General features: G+C 53.0%; 10 protein-coding genes across 10 annotated transcripts; 5 read left to right on the top strand and 5 right to left on the bottom strand.

Annotated features, from left to right (window-relative positions):
- Positions 1-1,722: 1,722 nt before the first annotated feature.
- On the top strand, positions 1,723-2,268 carry JN550_006679 (uncharacterized protein; the record flags this gene model as incomplete). Its single annotated transcript, XM_049318445.1, has 1 exon — positions 1,723-2,268. One exon carries the CDS (start codon positions 1,723-1,725, stop codon positions 2,266-2,268), a length of 546 nt encoding a protein of 181 aa, XP_049171248.1.
- A 1,583-nt stretch (positions 2,269-3,851) lies between these two features.
- On the top strand, positions 3,852-4,947 carry JN550_006678 (uncharacterized protein; the record flags this gene model as incomplete). The annotated part of the gene is made up of 2 exons (XM_049318444.1): positions 3,852-4,201; positions 4,284-4,947. The coding sequence occupies 2 exons, from the start codon at positions 3,852-3,854 to the stop codon at positions 4,945-4,947; spliced, it is 1,014 nt and encodes a 337-aa protein (XP_049171247.1).
- Positions 4,948-5,055: 108 nt separating this feature from the next.
- On the bottom strand, positions 5,056-5,678 carry JN550_006677 (uncharacterized protein; the record flags this gene model as incomplete). The annotated part of the gene is made up of 3 exons (XM_049318443.1): positions 5,056-5,156; positions 5,213-5,287; positions 5,351-5,678. 3 exons carry the CDS (start codon positions 5,676-5,678, stop codon positions 5,056-5,058), a joined length of 504 nt encoding a protein of 167 aa, XP_049171246.1.
- A 411-nt stretch (positions 5,679-6,089) lies between these two features.
- JN550_006676 (uncharacterized protein) lies at positions 6,090-7,888 on the top strand (the record flags this gene model as incomplete). The annotated part of the gene is made up of 7 exons (XM_049318442.1): positions 6,090-6,161; positions 6,328-6,570; positions 6,798-6,805; positions 6,861-7,006; positions 7,055-7,225; positions 7,296-7,628; positions 7,719-7,888. 7 exons carry the CDS (start codon positions 6,090-6,092, stop codon positions 7,886-7,888), a joined length of 1,143 nt encoding a protein of 380 aa, XP_049171245.1.
- Positions 7,889-8,107: 219 nt separating this feature from the next.
- Positions 8,108-9,634, bottom strand: JN550_006675 (uncharacterized protein; the record flags this gene model as incomplete). The annotated part of the gene is made up of 4 exons (XM_049318441.1): positions 8,108-8,248; positions 8,298-8,728; positions 8,785-8,920; positions 8,993-9,634. 4 exons carry the CDS (start codon positions 9,632-9,634, stop codon positions 8,108-8,110), a joined length of 1,350 nt encoding a protein of 449 aa, XP_049171244.1.
- Positions 9,635-10,264: 630 nt separating this feature from the next.
- Positions 10,265-11,598, bottom strand: JN550_006674 (uncharacterized protein; the record flags this gene model as incomplete). Its single annotated transcript, XM_049318439.1, has 6 exons — positions 10,265-10,428; positions 10,522-10,669; positions 10,748-11,007; positions 11,084-11,186; positions 11,248-11,392; positions 11,450-11,598. The coding sequence occupies 6 exons, from the start codon at positions 11,596-11,598 to the stop codon at positions 10,265-10,267; spliced, it is 969 nt and encodes a 322-aa protein (XP_049171243.1).
- Positions 11,599-12,492: 894 nt separating this feature from the next.
- Positions 12,493-14,085, bottom strand: JN550_006673 (uncharacterized protein; the record flags this gene model as incomplete). The annotated part of the gene is made up of 1 exon (XM_049318438.1): positions 12,493-14,085. The coding sequence occupies one exon, from the start codon at positions 14,083-14,085 to the stop codon at positions 12,493-12,495; it is 1,593 nt and encodes a 530-aa protein (XP_049171242.1).
- A 556-nt stretch (positions 14,086-14,641) lies between these two features.
- On the top strand, positions 14,642-16,024 carry JN550_006672 (uncharacterized protein; the record flags this gene model as incomplete). Its single annotated transcript, XM_049318437.1, has 1 exon — positions 14,642-16,024. One exon carries the CDS (start codon positions 14,642-14,644, stop codon positions 16,022-16,024), a length of 1,383 nt encoding a protein of 460 aa, XP_049171241.1.
- Positions 16,025-16,227: 203 nt separating this feature from the next.
- Positions 16,228-17,965, bottom strand: JN550_006671 (uncharacterized protein; the record flags this gene model as incomplete). The annotated part of the gene is made up of 4 exons (XM_049318436.1): positions 16,228-16,391; positions 16,444-16,780; positions 16,890-17,684; positions 17,744-17,965. The coding sequence occupies 4 exons, from the start codon at positions 17,963-17,965 to the stop codon at positions 16,228-16,230; spliced, it is 1,518 nt and encodes a 505-aa protein (XP_049171240.1).
- A 1,557-nt stretch (positions 17,966-19,522) lies between these two features.
- On the top strand, positions 19,523-20,041 carry JN550_006670 (uncharacterized protein; the record flags this gene model as incomplete). The annotated part of the gene is made up of 1 exon (XM_049318435.1): positions 19,523-20,041. One exon carries the CDS (start codon positions 19,523-19,525, stop codon positions 20,039-20,041), a length of 519 nt encoding a protein of 172 aa, XP_049171239.1.
- Positions 20,042-20,725: the final 684 nt, after the last annotated feature.

The following is a 20,725-nucleotide window of genomic DNA, read 5'->3' as shown; positions in this document are numbered from 1 at the left end:
TATGGGGCAAGAGCAATTCGCGGATGCGCCAAACGCTTTGGAGCAGGGGGTTTCTAAGAGAGAGATAGGATCCTATGGTGATCGCTTTCGTATTGTTTTGGCAGTCTAAACTCTAAAGTCATCAAGCCCCGGTCTACGTTTCGAACATCTCCAACAAGTCACTAAGGACGGGCAACAACTCTTGACAGTGGAGTGGACCAGAAAAGTTTACTGGTCGTTCAATATATTTATATGATATATTTGTGCGAATGTGGCTCCTTGATTGTACTTACCATCGGGTTGCTTCGGAGTGGTTCCGTGTCCGAGGCGTCTTCCTTCTTAGATCAAACTGATTAGCATCAATTCTTGCAAAGAGTCTACATCGTTTCCTGCGCCTTGAAATGGATTTACTTCTCGAAGCGCTTCAATTCGTTGTTTAATTGGTTGATTTTACGAAGCAATGATTCAACCTTTGCGCCCATGTCATTGCGGTAGTACTCGTACTCGACGATGAGCGCCGAGTGACAAACGGTGGGTTCTCCGGAACAAGTGCAAATGAATGGGTCATCGGCACAATCGGACACCCCTGATCGGTGCCACCAAGGGTCCGTGTCTTGCCCCAGACTGTTACCTTGGATCTTACCTTGTGATCCACCGCTGCGGTTCTGGTCCTGATCTTGGTCATCCGTACCGCAATTTTCTTGATTGTATCTGCTAGAATCCATGATCACTGTGACTGTTAACGTTCGTAGGTAAATGGAATTGATGCGTATGGCTTTGAGGAAAGTACTCATACTTACTGCAGGGCCACCCTCCGGTTTTATAGGCAACCATAACAATCATCCATCACCACACTCATTGAGCACGAACAAAGCGGCAAGACGAGAAGACAATGATACTGCATCGGACGCTTTGCACACAATGACACAAGCTTCATACGTGTGGCGCCGCTTTTCCGCCTTCTCCTTTATTGCCAAGTGAATAGCACTTTCTAAAGAGTGAAGATTGCAGCAGATGGCCCTATGGGTTTCAGTTAAATATAATGCGTTACTATAGCTACACCGATTCAAAGTTGTAGACATGTAGGATAGAAATTCACCGGCGTATAGCGGGATCCCAAGTACCGGTATTCACTAAGGAGCTTCGTTCAGTTGATCGCTACAAAAAGAGTCGCGTTTGACTTTCTACGTGCTTGGTTGATTGTGTTGAAGAAAACGTGTATTACGAGTAACACAAAACCTCCGCTTGAGGAGTGCTGAGAATGAGATACATTGGTAAATCTCAGCGATGTCAATATCGAAGCACGCCAATCAATCTTGGCTGTTTTTAAGTGCTTCATTGTATAAATTAACATTGCCAAGTGATATTATGTCACAATGAATAACACCACCGGCTTTAGTCAGTTATTGTAGCCTTGGTCATACTATATCATTTTGCTCAGAAGAACTATTCCTTTCATCAAGATTACAAGGCCATTGTCTCGCACAAGCAAACCATGGCCTTAGGTATTACGAAAATCCACAAGAAGGCGTATAAAGGGATCTCTAGAGTCTTCGATCGCCTTTGGGGGCCTGCATGTTCATAACCAGGGCCGCTCTGAGGCAACCACGGGATATTGAACTAATCTTCACTATGGCAGGCAAATGTGTTTGGCGTTGGCATTGCTTCGAAATCTGCCACCATCTGGTGCCGCAACATGTTGCAGTTCCTGTCAAATGCCGGGTTCACAGCGGTACGGCGGATATGTGCGAGGACCCGAGATACGAGCCCTATCCAGATATGTCGGAGGGGCGGAGAGGCCTTCGTTGCCCAACCTGTACCTCCGCCATTGGGTTGGCAACTCAAGTCGTCAGGGATCTCATGGATGATGATCGCTGGTCGGGCTGCAACGAAGAGTTCCGGTGGTGGCTAATTGACGTCGACCAAGATTGTCAGAATGCCTTGGACACAGCTCTTTCCAAGGAGGCTATGCTCAAGGATGCCTGGATTCACCAGCCGATGGTACAGTATCATAAAGACTGCAAGAATCTTGCTCAGAAGGTCTCCTACTGTATGGAAGCGTTCCGGGCGAGAGACAAGCAATGGAACGCTTCCCTTCGGAGGGCTGGTGGTGGTTTTCTCACGCAGGAAGAGACGGCCCGCCTCACACTAGAGCGATACGAAGTCAGACAGGAAAGCAGCTACAAGGATGATGGCGCGTTATTCGAAGAGGAAGAGATGATTTTGTCTCGAGCAGCCCAAATGGGCATTGCGCGTAGAAGCTCCGCTCCATTTTATTGGAGTCCGTAGTGTCAATGTCAAAATCAGCACTGCCTAGAGATCTGTAACAATAGAATACGCAATGATCACGCAAATCTTATTCTTCCTTCCTGAGTAGTAACCCTATAGCTTTCATGAGTACTAAAGACCTGGCAGAATACGGGGCTCGTGCAGCAAGACTAGTTATGTTGCGAACAATACACCTCATTGTAATTCTCACAGGAACCCTCAAGCGAAGCCTAGAGTACGCGTTGTGACACAAGGTGATGGAATTCATTTAACCAGGCATAGTATAAGGCTTTTCTACAAGCCTGGATAGAACAATGTAACAACAATCAGCACCACAGCGTTCTTAAGACCCTAACAGCGTTCTCTCGAAGACACTAGTATACAGACTATGAACATCCATGATGATCCACCGTTCACAGCACAAGGCACCAATAGATGAGTTTATTTTAGGTGGACTATTCTACGACCTAGCTCCCTGGAATAGATCGTATATGATTACAAAGGTCACGGGCAAAAGAGAGACAAAAAGAAGATACCAGATTGAATCGGGTCCACTGTAATGCACTGACCGGGAGTCGAACCCGGAGCTAAAGCAATGGCATTTCATGGGAAGCTTTAATGTTACCGCTACACCATCAGTGCTGATGGTTTGCTATGTCTCCACTTCTGCTTACTATGCCTCATATGCGATGTCAAGCGGGGTGCGGTATGCTTGTGACGTTCGGACACTTCAGACATCGTCCTGTCGAGTCCGGCAAAAAGGAGCGGCTGGGGCGAGTATAGCCCTGTATAATTATTTTGGAAGTACAGAAATGAGCACTTGGATAAGGAAGCAAGAAATGAATGCACTAGGAAGAACAGAGAAGGATTGCCAATTCAGGGACCAGAGCAAAAAAAAACAACCAAAAACTTTGTTGTGCTCTAGATTCTGGGGCTACTTCCTAGGTGGTTAAATTACTTGAGTCATGGGTGAGAAGTCTAGCCTTGCGAACCCGATTCGTGCTTGTAAGTGGCATGCGACTCTTCATACCTGATGTGAATTAGTTGGCAAGCATCTTATGCATCAGGAAGTGCAATATGGTAGTTATTATCGACGACAGCAACGTTGACCTAAGCCAGGTGGTTTTTGTTGAATTAGCAAATGTAACAGCAACTAGCAACGTGCAAAATCAAACTACATAGATTTGAGGTGTCCGAAAACATCAGATGTGCCATCTGGTATGGGCATATATCAGAAATGCTCGAGTCCAGAGTACCTAGGTAGGCAGAGGAGAAGATTCATGTCCGCCATGTCGCTCAGACTGAAATATCATGCGTAGGCGATGTGTATGGAAGTAGTGAATAGTTCCAAAAAGTTCTTCAATACAAAGAGCAAACAGTAGTGGACAAACAGTAGTGGCAGACTCTCAGACTCGCTAATGATCAATGATCTGCCTATCCCTGTCGTCACCGAACCCCATCCCACCTTACCCAAGCCCTTCTACAGCTGCGGGCAAGCTCCCCACCAGCCCTTGGAACCCAGCGACGTTTACATCACCTCCTCCAACCACATCCGCCATTCCCATTCCCTCTCGCGGCATCCCTCTGAAAACACACACCCAACCATGGCCGCCGCCAAAGCCGACAAGATCGCCAAGATCATCACCCGCCTCCAGGAGCGGATCGGTGACGGCGACTACTACGAAGCACAGCAGCAGACGCGCGTGGTGGCCGCCCGCTACACCAAGGCCGCCAACTGGGATGCCGCCATCGACATCCTGTACAATGTCGCCCAGTCGCTCCTCAAGGCCGGCCAGGGCGGCAGTGGCGGTGATCTATGTGTGCTGCTGGTCGACACCTACAAGGCTGCAGAGCTCAAGCCCGATGCGAGCAGCAAGGGCAAGTTGCTGACCTGTCTGCGGCTGTTCCAGGCTGGCGAGCCGACGAGGAAGAAGTTTGTGGGCGAGATTCTCGGGTAGGTTCCCCCTTTGGCTCCCTAGGATGTTCTACAAACCTTCTATCTGGAATGGGAGAGCAGGCTAACCATGGAAACACAGATGGTCCTCCAAGTTTGGCGAATACCCCGCGGGCGACCCGGAACTTCACCACGTGGCCGGCTCTCTATACGCCGAGGAACACGAGACGTACGATGCGGAACGACATTTGGTGCTTGGCACGAAGGACTCGGCAGAGGTTCTTGCAAGAATGGAGTACGAGTGGTTCAAGGAGGACGAGTCACACACCGCCGCATTATATGCCAGCCGAGCTATCCTGCCCTATCTCCTGACGGCCAACGTCCGCGCCGCCAACACAGCATACCGCTTCTTCACGAGCTCCCTGAACCAAGACAAAGGCAGCGCCATTGGGGTGCAGGACGTAAGCAGCAACAGCGCCGACATCCGCGTGTACCCTAGCATTCCTCTCCTCAACTTCCTTGGCCTCCTCCTGCTGGCAGTGCAACGGGGAAGCGCCGACCTCTACAGACAGCTCACGACCAAGTATGCGCCACACATCAAGGAGGTCGACATGTGGCACGAGCCGCTGGAGATGATTGCCGAGATGTACTTTGGCATCTCACGGCCGCGTCAGAGCAACCCGCTGATGGATATGATGAGCGGCTTCTTCGGCGGAGGTGGCGGCGGTGGTGCTCCAGCCGGAGGCTCAAGGAGACCGGCCGTCAAGGCTCCTACTCCTCTTCCGACCGCCGAAGGTCTGGATTAGAAGGCGGTGTTGCATCCATCGCAACGGTCCCACCGCCCGCGTGATACCCCAAGAAACGATACGTAGTTACGATCAATCATAGAATATTGCCAGGATTCATGGTGCAGATCAATGTCCAACTGGTAGCTCCTCTGGTTCGTACATCCAGTTGTCTTCGGACAGAGCAGCTACTTGTGCCCTCATGCTGGCGCGTAGAGCTTCGAGTACCTCTAGTAAGCAGTTTGTTAGCTCTGGATATGTCGTTGCAGTCCAGAGGGGATCATACCTTCTGGTTGAGCTGGCCCTCGAGCGTGATTGATCTGGTGGTGCTTGACAGCCTCAGCCAGTTTTTGTCGCTCCCCTGTATAACATTAGGCTCTATTGTATCTGTTGAACAGCATGTGAATCTCCTCCAACCACATACGTTCATTTTCCAACACCTCATCCAGTGCCTCAACCTCCGGGTCGTCAACAGGCGGCGTGGGCGGGTCGCCGACCTCGAATTCGCCGTTCTTATCGCGGATTACGATCTCTGAGGTTTCGGACAGCACGTCGACATCTAGGCGCGTGGTCTCGGCCGAGTTCGACGATGTGGGAGTCGGGCGCCGGGTCAGCTGCGACTGGAATAGATTGCGCCGCACGCCGCCGGCCGCGGTGGTGCTGGAGGAAGACGATGCGGCCGTCGAAGCGAATGCGCCGCGGGCTGGGCGCGACACCGCGGGCCTGGCTACGGGTGGTGGATTGGACGTCATCGCGCGCGCGGTTGGGAAAGCTATCTCGCTATAGCTGGCTGTGTGTCAAGATATAGGTCATTTGTTCACCGGAAACGACTAGAAGGGGAAATTGAAAGAAGCCTTAAGGATGTTGTGCCATGTCGAGTTGCGATAATGCTGATTTTCCTAATGTTTACTTTCGCTGGGTTGGACTTTACAGCGGGCTCCAATCGCTGGATTGCGGGGTGCTGATCGCTGCACTACAGGGGTTGGGCGGCTTGTTCCTTGCCTAGACTGCGCCGCTAGGGGTCCAATCAGTGGCTGTGGTTTGACTTCCAGTGAACCGGGAGCTGCAAAATCTCACAAATATCACAACGAGCTCTTTAGACCGAGTACTCCTGACCCCAAGCACTTTATTCCCCAGGTTATATGGTATGAAAGGCTCCAGACATGTCAGGATCATTCAGCATCCAGCCCATTGGCCGCTTCAGCGGCGATAGCCAGGCCGTAAAGCGACCGAAGGTAAGGAATTATCAGTCCTGGTCATTTACCTACCACCGCATTATGAAAGGCGATTGTCTGCCTGGCTCAAAGCTCCCACGGCGGTTATTGTAACCACGTTCGTGGACGGCCCTGTCTACAGATCCTTGTACAACTACATTCGCTGTTCACCAAGCTAACAGTGCAGGAAATTGCCTGCTTCTCATATGACGACAAACATGAGTTCCATCTTGGTGATTCCTCACTCAAATGGTACTATCCACCCCGGCTTGGCGCGGACCTGTCCGAAGGCTTCGAAAGCTTCGACAAGCATGATGATTCGGCGGATGAACACCTCGATAGCCTGCTGAAAACCATTATTGCTCACGAGCAGGAGGAGGGCAAGAAGATTGATGCCCAGGTCGTCACCTGGCGAGGCATGATAACCAAGGTAAAATCTCATGATCATGAGACTTCTTGATGACTCGGGACTAACGAGGCGTGCTCAGATAATGTCGGCTGTATTTGAGGATCGAGATGGGTATGAGCATTGAGCATTGAATCCACGAATGTATCTGACATGAGGCCCTCTAGCTTCGAGATGAACGCCACGCTTTATCAAGTACGCGCTGTGATAACCCACCCTTTCCTGTGAGAAGCTAGGCTGATATGAACAAGGATTGCATGTATGCTGCATGCCCACTTTGAACTTTCTTACGGAACTCAACTTATGGCATCTAGTTTTATTGAGGAAAACCACGCCTATAAGCAAGCCTCGAAGCAGAAACAACAACAGCAGCAGAGTAAACCCAGGCGCTGGGAGAATAGAGGCCGAGACAATCAGCCGCCTCCTCCGCAGTTCTCACCAGATGTCATGACATACTGGGGTATGCATTCTGTCTTACTCTCTTGCACACGTTACTCACCATTTCCAGGTTATAAGTTCGAGACGCTGTGCACACTTCCTGCAACTTGGGCCGAGACTAGCAGAGAATACATCGAGAGCCGAGACAAGGAGGTTGTCAGCAACAAAGCGCAGTATTGCTCTGTAGTCCGCACGGGGCTCGGCAAGACAATTCTTTGCATCGGTGGTGAAGTCGACGCTGGTTAGTAGTATCATGGCTGTTCCCTTTCGTCTCTGGCCTACTTCCCTCCCTGTAACTTGCCTACCTAGAGCTACGACGACTGACCTGCCCTACGCTCCCGCAGTCTGGGATGCCAAGCCCATGCAGAAAGGGGCGCCGACGAACTGGATCGAGCTCAAGACCAGCGCCTCGATCCGGGACGACCGCGGCATGGCCAACTTTGAGCGCAAGCTGATGAAGTTCTGGATCCAGTCGTTCCTCCTCGGCGTGCCACGGATCATCGTGGGGTTCCGATCACAGGCCGGCGTCCTCGAGAAGCTGGAGGAGATCAAGACCGAGGGCATCCCTGCGACGGCGGCTCAGCGCGGCGTCAAGAGCTGGAACGCCAACATGTGCATCAATTTCGGTGCTGGATTCCTGGATTGTAAGTCTCACTGGAGCCGAATCCTTTTGCCACCTTGCCCTTCGCAATGATAGAATATGTGCCAGAAATGCCGAGGCTGATACCGGACAGGGCTGAGACGGACTATCAACGATGATGGGGTCTGGCGCATCCGCCGACAGCCCAGGTCCGACACCATTGAGGTTTTCCAGATCGAGGAGGCTGGCCACGGGAAGATCTTGACGGACGAATTCATCAACTGGCGGATAAAGCTCAGTCTGATGAACAGCGAAGGTGGATAAAGATACCAATTCAAAATGGAAATCCAGCTCTATTATGTCCGTGGCAGGCCCGGAAAACCAAGTCTTTCTACGATGCCTTTCTAGATAGATACCCAAGCATTCGCTGCTCTATGTACAAATCTCGCTTAATCAAACCTATGCCCTCTAATTATAATCTATAAGTGCAACCAAGGATGTATGTCCATGCAGGACATCCCTGATCTGATCTGAGTTACGTGCTTACTCAAGGGGCACCACCATCTTCCGGCGCATGGGATCGAATTCAGCGCCGGCATGGTATTTGCTGCCAGTTCCGTTCGCCTTCAACTTGGTGCTACCAAGCTTGGCTTCGAAGGCCATGTAGTTCATGAAATTGGCGACCTGCAGGAGGGGTCAGTAGGAGTAAGAGTGAGAAATAGGGGCCACATACCGGCGCGCTGTGCCATCTTCCACCACCGAATTCGAACCATCCCAGATGCCCACCTAGGGATGTGGTGCACATGACCGTATAGGGATTGGTCTTGATCTCGCCGATTGGCAGCGCTTCAGAAGAAGAGATCTGATCACCGGATGAGCTTCCATTGGCCACACCACCGCAATATTCATTATGCACCATAGGAGGGAGACTTACGGGGTCATCCGTGGAGTTGATCGCCAAGTATGGAATCCTTATGGCCATGACAGAGTCTACCGACGAGGCATCTCTGTAGTACGCATTCTCCGTCGGGTAGCCCCAGGCTGCGCACTGCACCTCCCTATCGAATTCATACAGGAAGGTGAGTTTCGAGATCTTCTCTAGATCCAGGTCGGTGAATTTCTCAATCTCCGTCTTGTGTGTCTCGGCCAGCTTTTTCATAGCAGCTGTAACCAACATTAGCTTGTGAGAATCGACAGACAATGTATAGCTTGCCACTTACTGCCCAGGACCCGGGAATACAGATTATGTCCAATGAAGGTGCGCTTCAGCGCATTGCTTGACAGCTCCAGATTCCAAGGGTTGGCGCACGCGACGGCGGCCTTGAGTTGACAATTGGAGCCCTCCTCACCAAGGTACTATCTGCATTTTTAGTTCACAAACTCTATTTTCTCACGCAGCGTAGAGTGAGCATGAAAGGGGACACTCACGTTTGTCAAAATACAAGCGCCTAGACTGAAGCCCAGCCCGAATAGCGGTCGGTTCGGGTAAGTCTTCCGCAGCCATTTCACGACTTGCCGCGTGTCCCACGTAGCACGAGCATTGTAAAGGATGCCCGTCGTGATCTTGCTCTTTGCGCACCCGCGCGAGTTGACCACGCATGCCTCCCACTTGCCGCTCTCGAGCAGCGGCGCAATCGCGTGTCTGAGGTACACCTCGTGCGAGCCGCCCGACAATCCATGCAGAACGACGAGCATGGGCCTCTCGTCATCCGACCCCAGACCCGCCAGCTCCTCCTCGCTGAAGTACGTGGTCCGCGGCGGCAGCGACTCGTCCTTCTCGGCCCCCGCAGACTCGGGGGGCACGTAGAAGTCCACGGCGAAGCTCCCCGAGTACCCGCTATGCTCGGCCTCGAAGATGCGGCGCTTGTAGTGCACGTCCGGCGCATCCTTCATGACGGCTGTGTAGCAGGTCTGCAGGTGGCCATTGAACAGCAGCGGGTTGAGCTGGCACGCCGGCGTGGCCTCTCGTGCAATATCTACCAGCGTCTTGGTGGCGCCATCCTGAGTCTCGAAGGAGATAGGGGTCGAAGACGCATGGAATTCGAGCTTCGCACGACCTAGCCAGTCCATTTTGGAACGAAGGCAGCCCCTTGAACAATTGGCGCACTCAAATTCTGAAAAACAAGAGCGCGAGCTATGAGTCTCGGTCTGATCTATGTTGCAAAACTCTGAGATGTATAGCGATTCACGACACTAGGCGGCATACGCAAGCAAAACGCCGTCGGCCTTCTCATAGGAGAAAAAAGGGACGACGGGAACGACTCAGGAGGAACACTGAGAGGCGGCCCCACTTGCCTCGGCTGGCTTGTTGAAAAAGCAAAGGAGGGAATATTGAGGTCTTCAGACACGCAACGAGTGTGACACGGGAACCATTGGCTGTGAGCTGCAGACACGATGCCAACGAAGATAAAGTATCAGACCGATTCCTGAGAGCGCCGGGTCGCTGCAGGCAATGTCCGTTGCGCGCTTTCAGTGATTCTGCGATCTAACCTAGATACGTACAGGGATTAGCGTGGGTAAGGGTAGTGGCAGTACTCGAACAGAGCAGCACAGGGTTGGCCAAGCTCTTTGCATGCTCACCCGTCTTTCGCTCTTCCTGTCTGGTTAACTTCCGTTGCCCCTATATCTGACATGGAATGGTGCCAAGCAACATTTATACTCCGCGCGAGCGAGTGCCGGCCTCTGATGCAGTGCACTGGTCTAGGCCGGAGTATCTGTGGTGGCCGTCATGAGCGTCGTCGGCCCCGGGTAGGCGTACGGTGTCGAGACTATGTCCATGTCCGAGTAGCAGCTTGTCTTGACACACAGAGCTGAGCCGTCGAGGGCCCCATTCTTGTTGCTGTCGTAGTAGTTCTGGGATACATCTATAGGAGTCACATTAGCCAACTGCAGGGTTGAATGGCCGAAAGAGTCATTTATCGTTAGAGCGTCATGCTCCTACAGAGTTTAAAACTTACAGCCGTGGAAGTTCGCATTCCCTCGGGTGAATGCGGTGACACCGGTGCTGGGCCCTGAGATGAAGTAATTGTTGATCACATTGGCGTAGCTCTGGCCATCGCTGTCGCCAGCAATGTAGCCACCGCCTCCTCCCCAGTTATACACGACCTAGACGGATCAATACATTTTCCATTAATCAAAAGGAAACGCTCTCTCATATACGGGACGCATACTCATTATACTTACATTATTCTGGAAGTCATTTTTGCCCTTTACTTTCGGGTTTCGGGTTTTGTTGTCGATGTACAGATTCCGGAACAGACTTACACCGTAATCCGTCTGTATCAGGCCGCCGCATGAGTGTGTTTCGAGGCCCTGTCCGATGATGGAATTTTGAATCGTCACATTGTAGACATCACCACTTATAGAAAACGTCTCATCACGGCCCCAGGTTGCCGAGACGTGGTCGAAGATCATGTTTTTACCTTCGGCGATAGTAACACCGTCTACAAAGCACCCGCGACGAGATTAGCAGATGTATTCTCTTGGCTGCTTTAGGAGCACGGGGAAAAAAATCATTACCTTTGCCTGAGTCACCCCCTTTCCCCATTCGGAAGCGGATATAACGAACAATTGCATTATCGGCATTGGAGAAGGAGAGACCGTTGCCGTACACGGTGATGCCCTGAACAGACAAGATCAGACACGCCTGTATTCTGGATTTCTCGGTTGATCTTTCTGCTTACGCCACCAGGAGCAGTCTGGCCTGCGATATAGATATTTTTGGATACTACAATACGGTCCGTGATGTTGATCGTTCCACCAACGTCAAAGACAACAATGCGATTGGATTTGGAGACGGCATCACGGAGGGAGCCGGTACCGGAATCACTGCAATATGGAATTAGCCTCCTCAACAGCCATGGTGGAAGCGAGGAATGAGCGCACGCCAGAGTTGTCACATGGTAAACGGAGCCGGTCCTGCCACCGACAGCATCTCGGCCGAAACCTTCGGCACCAGGGAAGGCGAAGAGGGCAGACGCTTCTGGTGCAAGTGACGCTAGGACGACTAGGGTCAAAAGTTTAAGGAGTCCCATGTTGTCGATGCGTTGTCTTGCGCAGTTGGAACTGGTCACGACTGCTACTTGTAGAATCTCATCGGCACTCCGCCACCAAGAAGCGCGAGACTGTCGCGAAACCTAGGCCTTATACATACGCTCAGCCTGATTTAAGATTTGCAAGTATGACCCGAGCCAAGAACTACAACCCTCAAATGCACGGCTACGAGGTGGAATTATTCCACCCATAGAGAAACTAGCGGGTGACAGGTCTCAGTGAAGGGCGAAATGGTACCCCTAGCCTGACAGAGACCGGGGGAATGCGACCTATCACGGCGCTCCGAGACGTTTGCATCACGGAAGGGATTCCGAAGGTCGAATCCAGATAGATTGGAAGCCAGGGGTCGATGGCGGGGCCGAATGGGTCAGCGTTGCGTTCAGCAGGGTGGCACCGAGAACTTCAATTTCCTGAATGCTCTTAACTTATCCAAGAACCTCGACGGCACCCGACCGCATCCCGCCAGAATCAAGGCCATGTGCGTTGCCCAATGTACCAAAAGGGCTATGTGTAGTAGTCTAATCCAGAGGTGGGTAGCTGATTATTCGTCTTTTGATTGCCGGTAGACTCTGTTGCGGTAAAGTGATGGACAGGTCACGCAGGAAATCATCTTGGGCTGATGTAAATTGAAAGGGCTCGTTCATCTCTAGAATGCCAGAATTTGGCTGGGTATCAGTAAACCTCCGCTCAACGGCCTCTTGTGAGCTTCCTCAGTAGGCCCCAGCCTCCAAACAAGACTGCACACCTCTCCACCTCCTAAAACAAGCCTGCAACCGCCGTAGTTCAGAGGCGTGCTTCATGGCTTTGGATCATTGAACGCCACATGGACAACTCTTGTATCTGATGGTGGAATGTATATGTCCAGCATAACTGAACTAGCCCTCTTCGGCATCCATATTGTCGTGTCTCCTCTTGTGCGAAGTCTTGCCCCTCTTGCCCTTCAAAATGCTACCCTTATTGCCACGGTCGTCCAGCAGGTTTTTCATCTCCATTCTGGCGTGACGTTGTGCCTCCTCGACACGAGGCTTGAAGACCATGACCTCGCCCTTATCGATAGGATACTCCTTGTTCTTCTTGCCCAAAGCCGCCTCGATCCGCAAATAGATCTCGAGGTCGTACTGACTCACTATCGAAATGGCATGCCCACTCTTGCCGGCTCGTGCCGTACGGCCTACTCTGTGCACGTACGTCTTCGAGTCCTGTGGGAGATCGTAGTTGATGACAACGTCCACCTTGGGGATATCTAGACCTCTGGCAGCCACGTCGGTGGCGACCAGGATCTGTCTTGAACCGGCCTTGAACTTGTTCAAGGCACCGAGACGGGCGGACTGCGAGAGCTGGCCGTGAAGAGGGATTGCGCCGAAGCCGAGGGTCCGCAGCAGGATGGAGACGCGCTGGGTCTCGAAGATGGTTCGCGCAAAGATGATGGCGCTCTGGCCGGCGAACTCGTTGCAGAGGTAGATCAGGTACGTGTCCTTCTCGTGCACGGGGATGAAGACGTAGTTCTGCAGGAGGGTTGCCACGGTCTGGTATTTGTTGGTGGAGATGCTGACCCTCAGGGGATCGCGCAGACTTGCTCTCTGCAAGCTTTCGACCTTGGAGGACATGGTGGCACTGAAGAGGAAAGTCCTACGCTCCCTGGGCAGGAACTTGAGGATCTTCTCCAGGATGGGGCCGAAGTCCATGTCCAGCAGCCTATCGGCCTCGTCCATGACGACGTACTTCAGGGAGCGCAGCGAGAAGCCCTTTGTCTTCTCCAGATGGTCGAGAAGGCGGCCGGGGGTGGCGACGATGATGTGGGGCTTCTTGCCCAGGGCAATGGACTGAGGGACCATGTCCAGGCCACCGACGATGACGGCGACGCGCACGTTGATGAGACTGCCGAGGGCCTCGAACTGCTGGCCAATCTGGTGGGCCAGCTCTCGGGTGGGCGCCAGGACGAGCCCGAACAGGGGCTGGGGCTTGTCCAGGAGGGCCTGCAGGATGGGCAGTGCAAAGGCGGCCGTCTTGCCGCTTCCAGTCTCTGCGAGTCCGATGAGGTCGCGGTTCTGGAGGGCTAGCGGGATGGACTTTGCTTGGATGGGGGTCGGCTGTTTGTAGCCCAGGGACTCGCAGGCCTCGCAGAGAGAATCAACGATGCCCAGCTCCTTGAACGTCTTGGGGGCGTCGTCTTCGGCAGCAGGCTCTTCCTGATCGTCGGCCTCTTCGCCGTCCTCCTGCTCGGCCTCGTCGCTGTCCTCGTCGCTAGCCCCATCTGCGGGCTGGGAGTTCCCGGCGACAGGCGCGGCATCGCTGCTGTCGCCGGCGTCGTCGTCATCGTCTTCCTCCTCCTCCTCCTCCTCGACGGCCCGAGGCTTGCGGGCCTTCTGGGCGGGCTTCTGGACAGGCCTCTGGGTTGTCGGCTTGGCCTTGTCGCGGGGGGGTCCGGCACTGCCGTGTGACAACTTCTGGCGCTTGGTCGACGGCATGGCGCGGGTATAGGTAGTATAGGTCTATCTGTCGGCAGAAAGCAGGCGTGCGGGAGCTTTCTAGAGCGGCGACCTGGGAGGTGCATGTGAAGATGTCCTTTCTCCTCGTCGTCCTGCTCGAACCCTCCCAAAAAACTTGACCGCCTTGGGGCTTATCGGCGGTGGGCGGGGCCTTATCGGGGCCGCCAAGCGCTTTTCTGCCGCCGGATAGCGGGACAGGACCAAAAATTTCCAGCAGGGCGCAGGGGTGGCCGAGGCGGCCAGCAGGCCAGCAGGCCAGGGTGGACCCGAGCTGCCAGTTTAGCGGGCTAGGTGGTGGATTGGGGCCGGGCTGCTGGAAGAACTGAACCTTCAGAGAGAACTCTGCGAACTCTGCCTGCTCTCCAGCCCGGGCCGACTTGTATATACTATTCCTACTTGCACCAACAGCATCTCGTCCGTCTCGTGCACCTTTTCTCCTGCCGTCTTCGCCCTCGTCCTCGTCTCTTCCACCCCAGTCCAGTCCCGGTCCGCGACGAGGACTCTGACCTGACCTGACCTGACTTGTTCGCGCACAATGGCCAAGAGGAGAACCAAGAAGCGCACCCATGTGGGCGCCAGCAACCCCGAGTCCAAGGCCACCTCGCTCGGCCATGCCTCCACCCGGGACCCCAAGAGCATGGTCATCCGCATCGGCGCCGGCGAGGTCGGCTCCAACGTCAGCCAGCTGGCCAAGGACGTGCGCCAGGTCATGGAGCCCGGCACCGCCTCCCGCCTCAAGGAGCGCCGCGCCAACCGCCTCCGCGACTACGTGACCATGACCGGGCCCCTCGGCGTCACCCACCTGCTGCTCTTCTCCCGCTCCGAGTCGGGCAACACCAACCTGCGCGTCGCCCTCGCCCCCCGCGGCCCGACCCTGCACTTCCGCGTCGAGAAGTACTCCCTCTGCAAGGACGTCCGCCGCGCCCAGCGCCACCCCCGCGGCGGCGGCAACGAGTACATCACGCCCCCGCTGCTCGTCATGAACAACTTCTCCTCCCCGGACGCCGACGCCAACTCAAAGGTCCCCAAGCACCTCGAGTCCCTCACCACCACCGTCTTCCAGTCGCTGTTCCCCCCCATCAACCCCCAGAAGACGCCCCTCAAGTCCATCCGCCGCGTCCTGCTGCTCAACCGGGAGCCCGCCAAGGACAAGGACGACGGCAGCTTCGTGCTCAACTTCAGACACTATGCCATCACCACCAAGGCCGCCGGCGTTTCCAAGCCCCTGCGGAGGCTGAACGCCGCCGAGCGGCTGCTGAACACCAAGAAGACGAGGAAGGGCGGCGTCCCCAACCTCGGCAAGCTGGAGGATATTGCCGACTACATGATCGGCGGCGACAACGGCGACGGCTACATGACCGACGGCACCAGCGGCAGCGAGATGGACACTGACGCTGAGGTCGAGGTTCTGGACAACGCCCCCAGGAAGGTTTTGTCACAAAAGGCGCGCGCGGCCGCCCTGGAGAACGGCGCCGGCGCCGGCGACAACAACGACAAGGTTGAGCGGAGGGCAGTCAAGCTCGTCGAGCTGGGCCCGCGCATGAGGCTTCGCATGACCAAGGTCGAGGAGGGCATCTGCAGCGGCAGGGTCATGTGGCACGAGCACATTCACAAGTCCAAGCAGGAGATCCAGGAGCTGGAGAGGCGGTGGGAAGAAAAGAGAAAAGAGAAGGAGGCCAGGCGGAAACAGCAGAAGGAGAACGTCGAGAGGAAGAAGAAAGAGAAGCCTTCCAGGGGTGCCAACAAGGGCGACGGCGACGACGAAGAGGATGACGAGATGGACTATGACGGCTATGGCAGTGACCTCTATGACGAACTCATGGACGAAGACGAGGTCGACAGCGAGGGCCTGGCGGGCGATGCCGAGGAGGCGGTCAATGCCGCGAATGAGGATGGGGATTGGGAGGACGATGAGTAAGGAAACTTTGGAAATACGCAGGGTTTGTTGTTGCATATTGCTCCTTGCTAGTACTGCATTCCAAAAGGCGTCGGGCGTCTCAAAAAAAATCAGGGGCTACTGCTGAGAGTTCATGAATATACCATCGTTGCTTTCTTGACCACTTTGTCCACCACTTCTTCGTGCACCAAATCCGATGAAGACCAGGCACACATCAATTTGTGTCAGACCTTCTCCTCCTCGCATGTATCTACGTCTTTATCGAAACCCGGCACCTCGATGAAGTCTCCCTTGCCCTCTTGAGAGTCGCGCAACCCAATAAAGCTCACTACAGCCGCTATTAGCAGCAGCACAGCGCAAAATATGAAAATAATGAATCGGTGTGTGCCTATAAACTTAATCAGTCACGTGCTTGCTTGGATAGTCGCAAATGCATTTACCCCCATCCTCTGCCGTGGTTAGCAGGGCTGCGATGACGAAAAGGAACAGTGGTAGGTTCATCAAGCCGTATACGCTGGCCCGTCCAGAGTCCTTGACGATGCGGCCCCGTTGATACGCGATGCTCGGCACATACATGCCGTTGCACGCCTCCAGGAGTAGGAAAGCAACAAACAATTGCAACTCTGACTTTGCAAACGCCGCGGCGAGGAAACACAGTCCAGCAAGCATCAGAGACGACGAGAGTAGCGCAGTAGGCAGCGTCGAAGTGCTGCAAGAGGGATCGGCCAGGCTTCTGCTCCGTCGCATCAGAATGTTGAAAGCCAATGCCCCAAGTACCTGTGCGACAACGACAACCAGATATTAGCTTTCTTGTGTAAGACATCTCTCTTGAGACGACGATGGGAATAAACCAAAGAGAAGAAGTGGGACGCTGAGAGTCGCATACCATAGCCGCCATGAAGTTGGCAAAGATGACTCCATACGGCAATAGTTTGCTGTCTTGATCACGTCCTGAGCCACGGCTGTACGCCTCTTTCAAGGCACCCGGCCAGCAGAACATGAGCAAAAATATGGTGCCTTCGAAGCAGGATGACACCATGCTAAGAATCAAGATTCTCCTGTCCTGCAGCGAGGCCATCAAATCCCGGAACCAGGATGACTTTCTCTGGCTCACGCCTTCGCTGGTTGAGTTTATTTCTCCCTCCATCACTGCCATGGCAGCACCGACGCCACGATTCTCTTTCCAGGTCCTCAGCATTAGCAGTGCCGCCCCGGCATCCAGTGCCAACCCAAGCATGAATGGGTCTGTCTTGCTTCCCAGCGCTAAAACCACACAGTGGGCCAGGACACCAGCCAGAATGGCGTTGATGCAGTTTGCCGTAGTCATTATTCCAAACATGTCGCTCAGCCGAATCGCGGTCTGCCCAAAACCTAGACCCCGTGCGTTGTACTCCGTGACCATCCAGCTTTCGAAGGCGGTCCACAGCAGCGTAATTCCAACACCCCCCAGCATGCGGCCTAGTACCAGGATCGGAATGGCCTCGGAGAGCACACTGAGCGATGAGAGACTGTGTATTGCGCAGAAGGTCAGGCATGCGGCACGTCGCCCGAAGCGGTCCGCTAGTATACCAGTAAATGGCGCAAACAATGCTGCTGTGCTGTATGTGGCGGTATAGAGAATTGCGACCATGTTGGGTGACAGGTGCTTTTCGTCTCGTAAGACTGAGTACAGATAAGGACCCTATAAGTAGTATTTGATCAACATGTCGCCTGCAAGGGATCACTATGCGCTTGCCTTACCTGAAGCCATTCGGACCCCATCACTAGCAGGTATACCTGCAAGAACGTTCTCCGAAAGTCCTTGGCCAATGCCTCTCGCTGCCTCTGATCGCCCACGATGTCCTTCTCTGAAGGATCTGTACTCCTCTTAAGCGATCGCAGAATCAACTTCCGCCCGGCTACCAAGGCCACGCCCGGCAACAGAGCCAAGAGCCCGATCCAGTAGATATCCAACTCTGCCATTTGCATACAGAACCCAGTAACTCTTCAAGAAGAGCAATGGTTGTACTACACATCCCCAGAGAGACAGGGGCGATGCATCTCTTTTGAAAGCTGTTGCAAAGTGAGACACGGTCAGCATTCCTGAGCCTGAATCCGCCCTGGTCTGGTTCGCAGTCGATTGGTGCGACAGACACTTGGCATTCTTTGTGTTTGAAATCTTGATGTCTGACCTTGAAGACGACAGATCTGGCTTCCCTGGCTGATTCACCGACACTGAGGACTGGATGATCGTTGTGTGCAATCCCGCTACCAGGCCGTTTCATGGTGGCAGTAGTCTGGAGTGGGTCGATATTGGTTGATTCTTCATGAACAAACTCTTCTAGCACTAAACTCTGGAACCAGTCACAATAACGATTATTGGTTGCCAACTGACCCAAATCGCCGGCAAGCCAGGCCCTTCTGGTTTCAGCAACTTTTAACAAGTGAATAGCTGGACCAAAGATTAGCTATGGCGATGAACAACAATTTACGTAAGTTGCTGTTGCAATATCACTCAAGTATTGACGAGTGAGCTCGAGTTCCCCAATAAGTGGAAATAGTATTCCAGGAATGCTGCATTATATTTCCAAAACGAGCACGGCCGAGGAACGATTGCAGCGCGCTGGTATACGTACTGCTTGTCTTCTTCATAGACTCATGCACCATGAATGATTACATAGTCTCACCGGAACAAAAACTCTCAGGCGAAAAATCACTAGGTACCAATGTTTATCGTCCCCGCTAAGAGCATACATATCCCAAATGTGTAGTGACCTCGGTGCTTCAATAGTATCCAGCTATACCGGCGGTCGTCGAAGGCAAGAACCAAGTGTGAAGGACCACCTGGTTATCTGTAACTAAGCCTGACATTACACAGATCCAACTTGGAGATTTTGCTAGACTGTGAGCCATGTTGCTGTCCAAGTGATGTGGGTAGTCTGGTGCCGAAGCACATCCTCACATGCTTCGGATCGACGACGATCGCCGCGGTTCGCAGGGGTATTACCCCAGGATGTTCCAGGGGCTCCAAAGTCCGGCCTCACGCACCCCAGAAACATTGACCAATCGGACTCCAAATCACTCACAATTTCATAATAAGCTCTCGAGCATGCCATGGTTCTGCACGCTTGTGTGATGCGCGTTGCCGGAGTCTCATGGCAGAGCACTGATTCTGAATGGATGATTGCAAATCGAACCCCTGTATATGTTGCATTCCCGCGGGGCATCCTGAGCATCATCTATCTGCTGGGATAACGACAAGCACAATTCGCAGAAGTTGGCGGGAAAACTGAGGGGTATTAGTCAACTTGCATCGAACTAGCACATGACGCCGAGCACGAAGGGAACGTTGACATGATGGAAAAAACGCCAGCTTGCATTTGTTGCTAGTCGGAACGAATACTTAAGGCAATGAACCACCCGCGACCTGTTCTATTGTTCATCGTTCCAGCCAGCCGCCGCTTGAGAAATTCATATTTTTGTTCCTTCTCAGAACTTCGTGATTACTTGACTCGTTCTCATAGAGGTCGTCTCGCGACTATGAAGTTCTCCAAAACGTTGACTGCACTTGCCACCTTGGTGGCCACTGCTATAGCAGACGGCGCAGCAATTGTCGACGCCCTGGAACAGATTCAATCGGATGCTACAGCTCTCAATGATACAGTGGATTCTTGGTCTGGTGACTTGCTCGGCGCATTACCGATCACGACCAAGTCAACCAGTCTCTTGATTCATATCAACAAAGGGACAGAAACGGCCAAACACTCTGCAAATCTCACAGACCTTGAAACCTTTAACGTGGCCGTCACCACGCTCAACTTGGTCACAGCCACGAACTCAACTCTGGATACGATTGTGGCCTCCAAACCAAAGTTCGACAAGTTGCTGCTCAGTCCAGTCATTCTCTTGACCTTGAAGTCACAAAAGGATGCGAGCGCACAGCTTAGTTCAGCCATAGCCGAGAAGGTACCATTGACTTTCCAAGGTGCAGCAGAGCAATTAGCAGCGCAGTTGGACGCGGCTTTTGAGGAAGCTCTTGATGCCTACTCTTTTTTCTAAAGCCCGTATTGTTCGCACACCGAGGTATGGGAGATATAGATGATGAAATAAATACACGTCGTTAATCTTAGTAATGCTTAAGATGTCTTGGCTCGCCTTGAGAACCACCTGTGCCTGCAGTACCTGGACGCGTTCTGTTTTCATTAACAGCCCATGAATCTCCTGCGAAAATAGAGGAGACTTCAATGATTACTAGTTTGGGTATATCCACGCATGCAGTGTTTCACCCATAGCTCGAACTTGGCCTGATAAGCCACGCCACTTTCTTCCCCTTTTATAGATGGTACCTTCATGATATCGTATAGTTATCCAGCGGAATCTACTGAGCACAGTCTGTTTCCTGTCGATGATTTTTTGCTCGACTTCGTACCATTCCAACATCGCCCTTAGATAACGGCGATATCTTTTGCTTTGAAAGCTGACGCACCGATTTCACAATGGTCTCATTTAAAAATTGTACTGATCTCGGATTACGAAAGGAATTTGAGGACTTTCTCGGTCAATGAGCCCACCGAAACACCTCTTCTTACGAGGGTCTTCCGTATTCTTTGCCTACTGCTTGTGTAATTGGTAGTTAGATGGATAAGAATGTAAAAACCGCCTTAAGGCGTGGATGCATTTAGAGATGAGAAACATTACGCCCCAGTATTATTCGAGCTGTTGCAGAAAGACTGAATGGGTTGT

This window comes from Neoarthrinium moseri (genome assembly GCF_022829205.1).
Source record: "Neoarthrinium moseri strain CBS 164.80 chromosome Unknown scaffold24_Wmoseri_CBS_16480, whole genome shotgun sequence".
NCBI lineage: Eukaryota > Fungi > Ascomycota > Sordariomycetes > Amphisphaeriales > Apiosporaceae > Neoarthrinium > Neoarthrinium moseri.
This window is presented reverse-complemented; position numbering and strand designations above follow the sequence as displayed.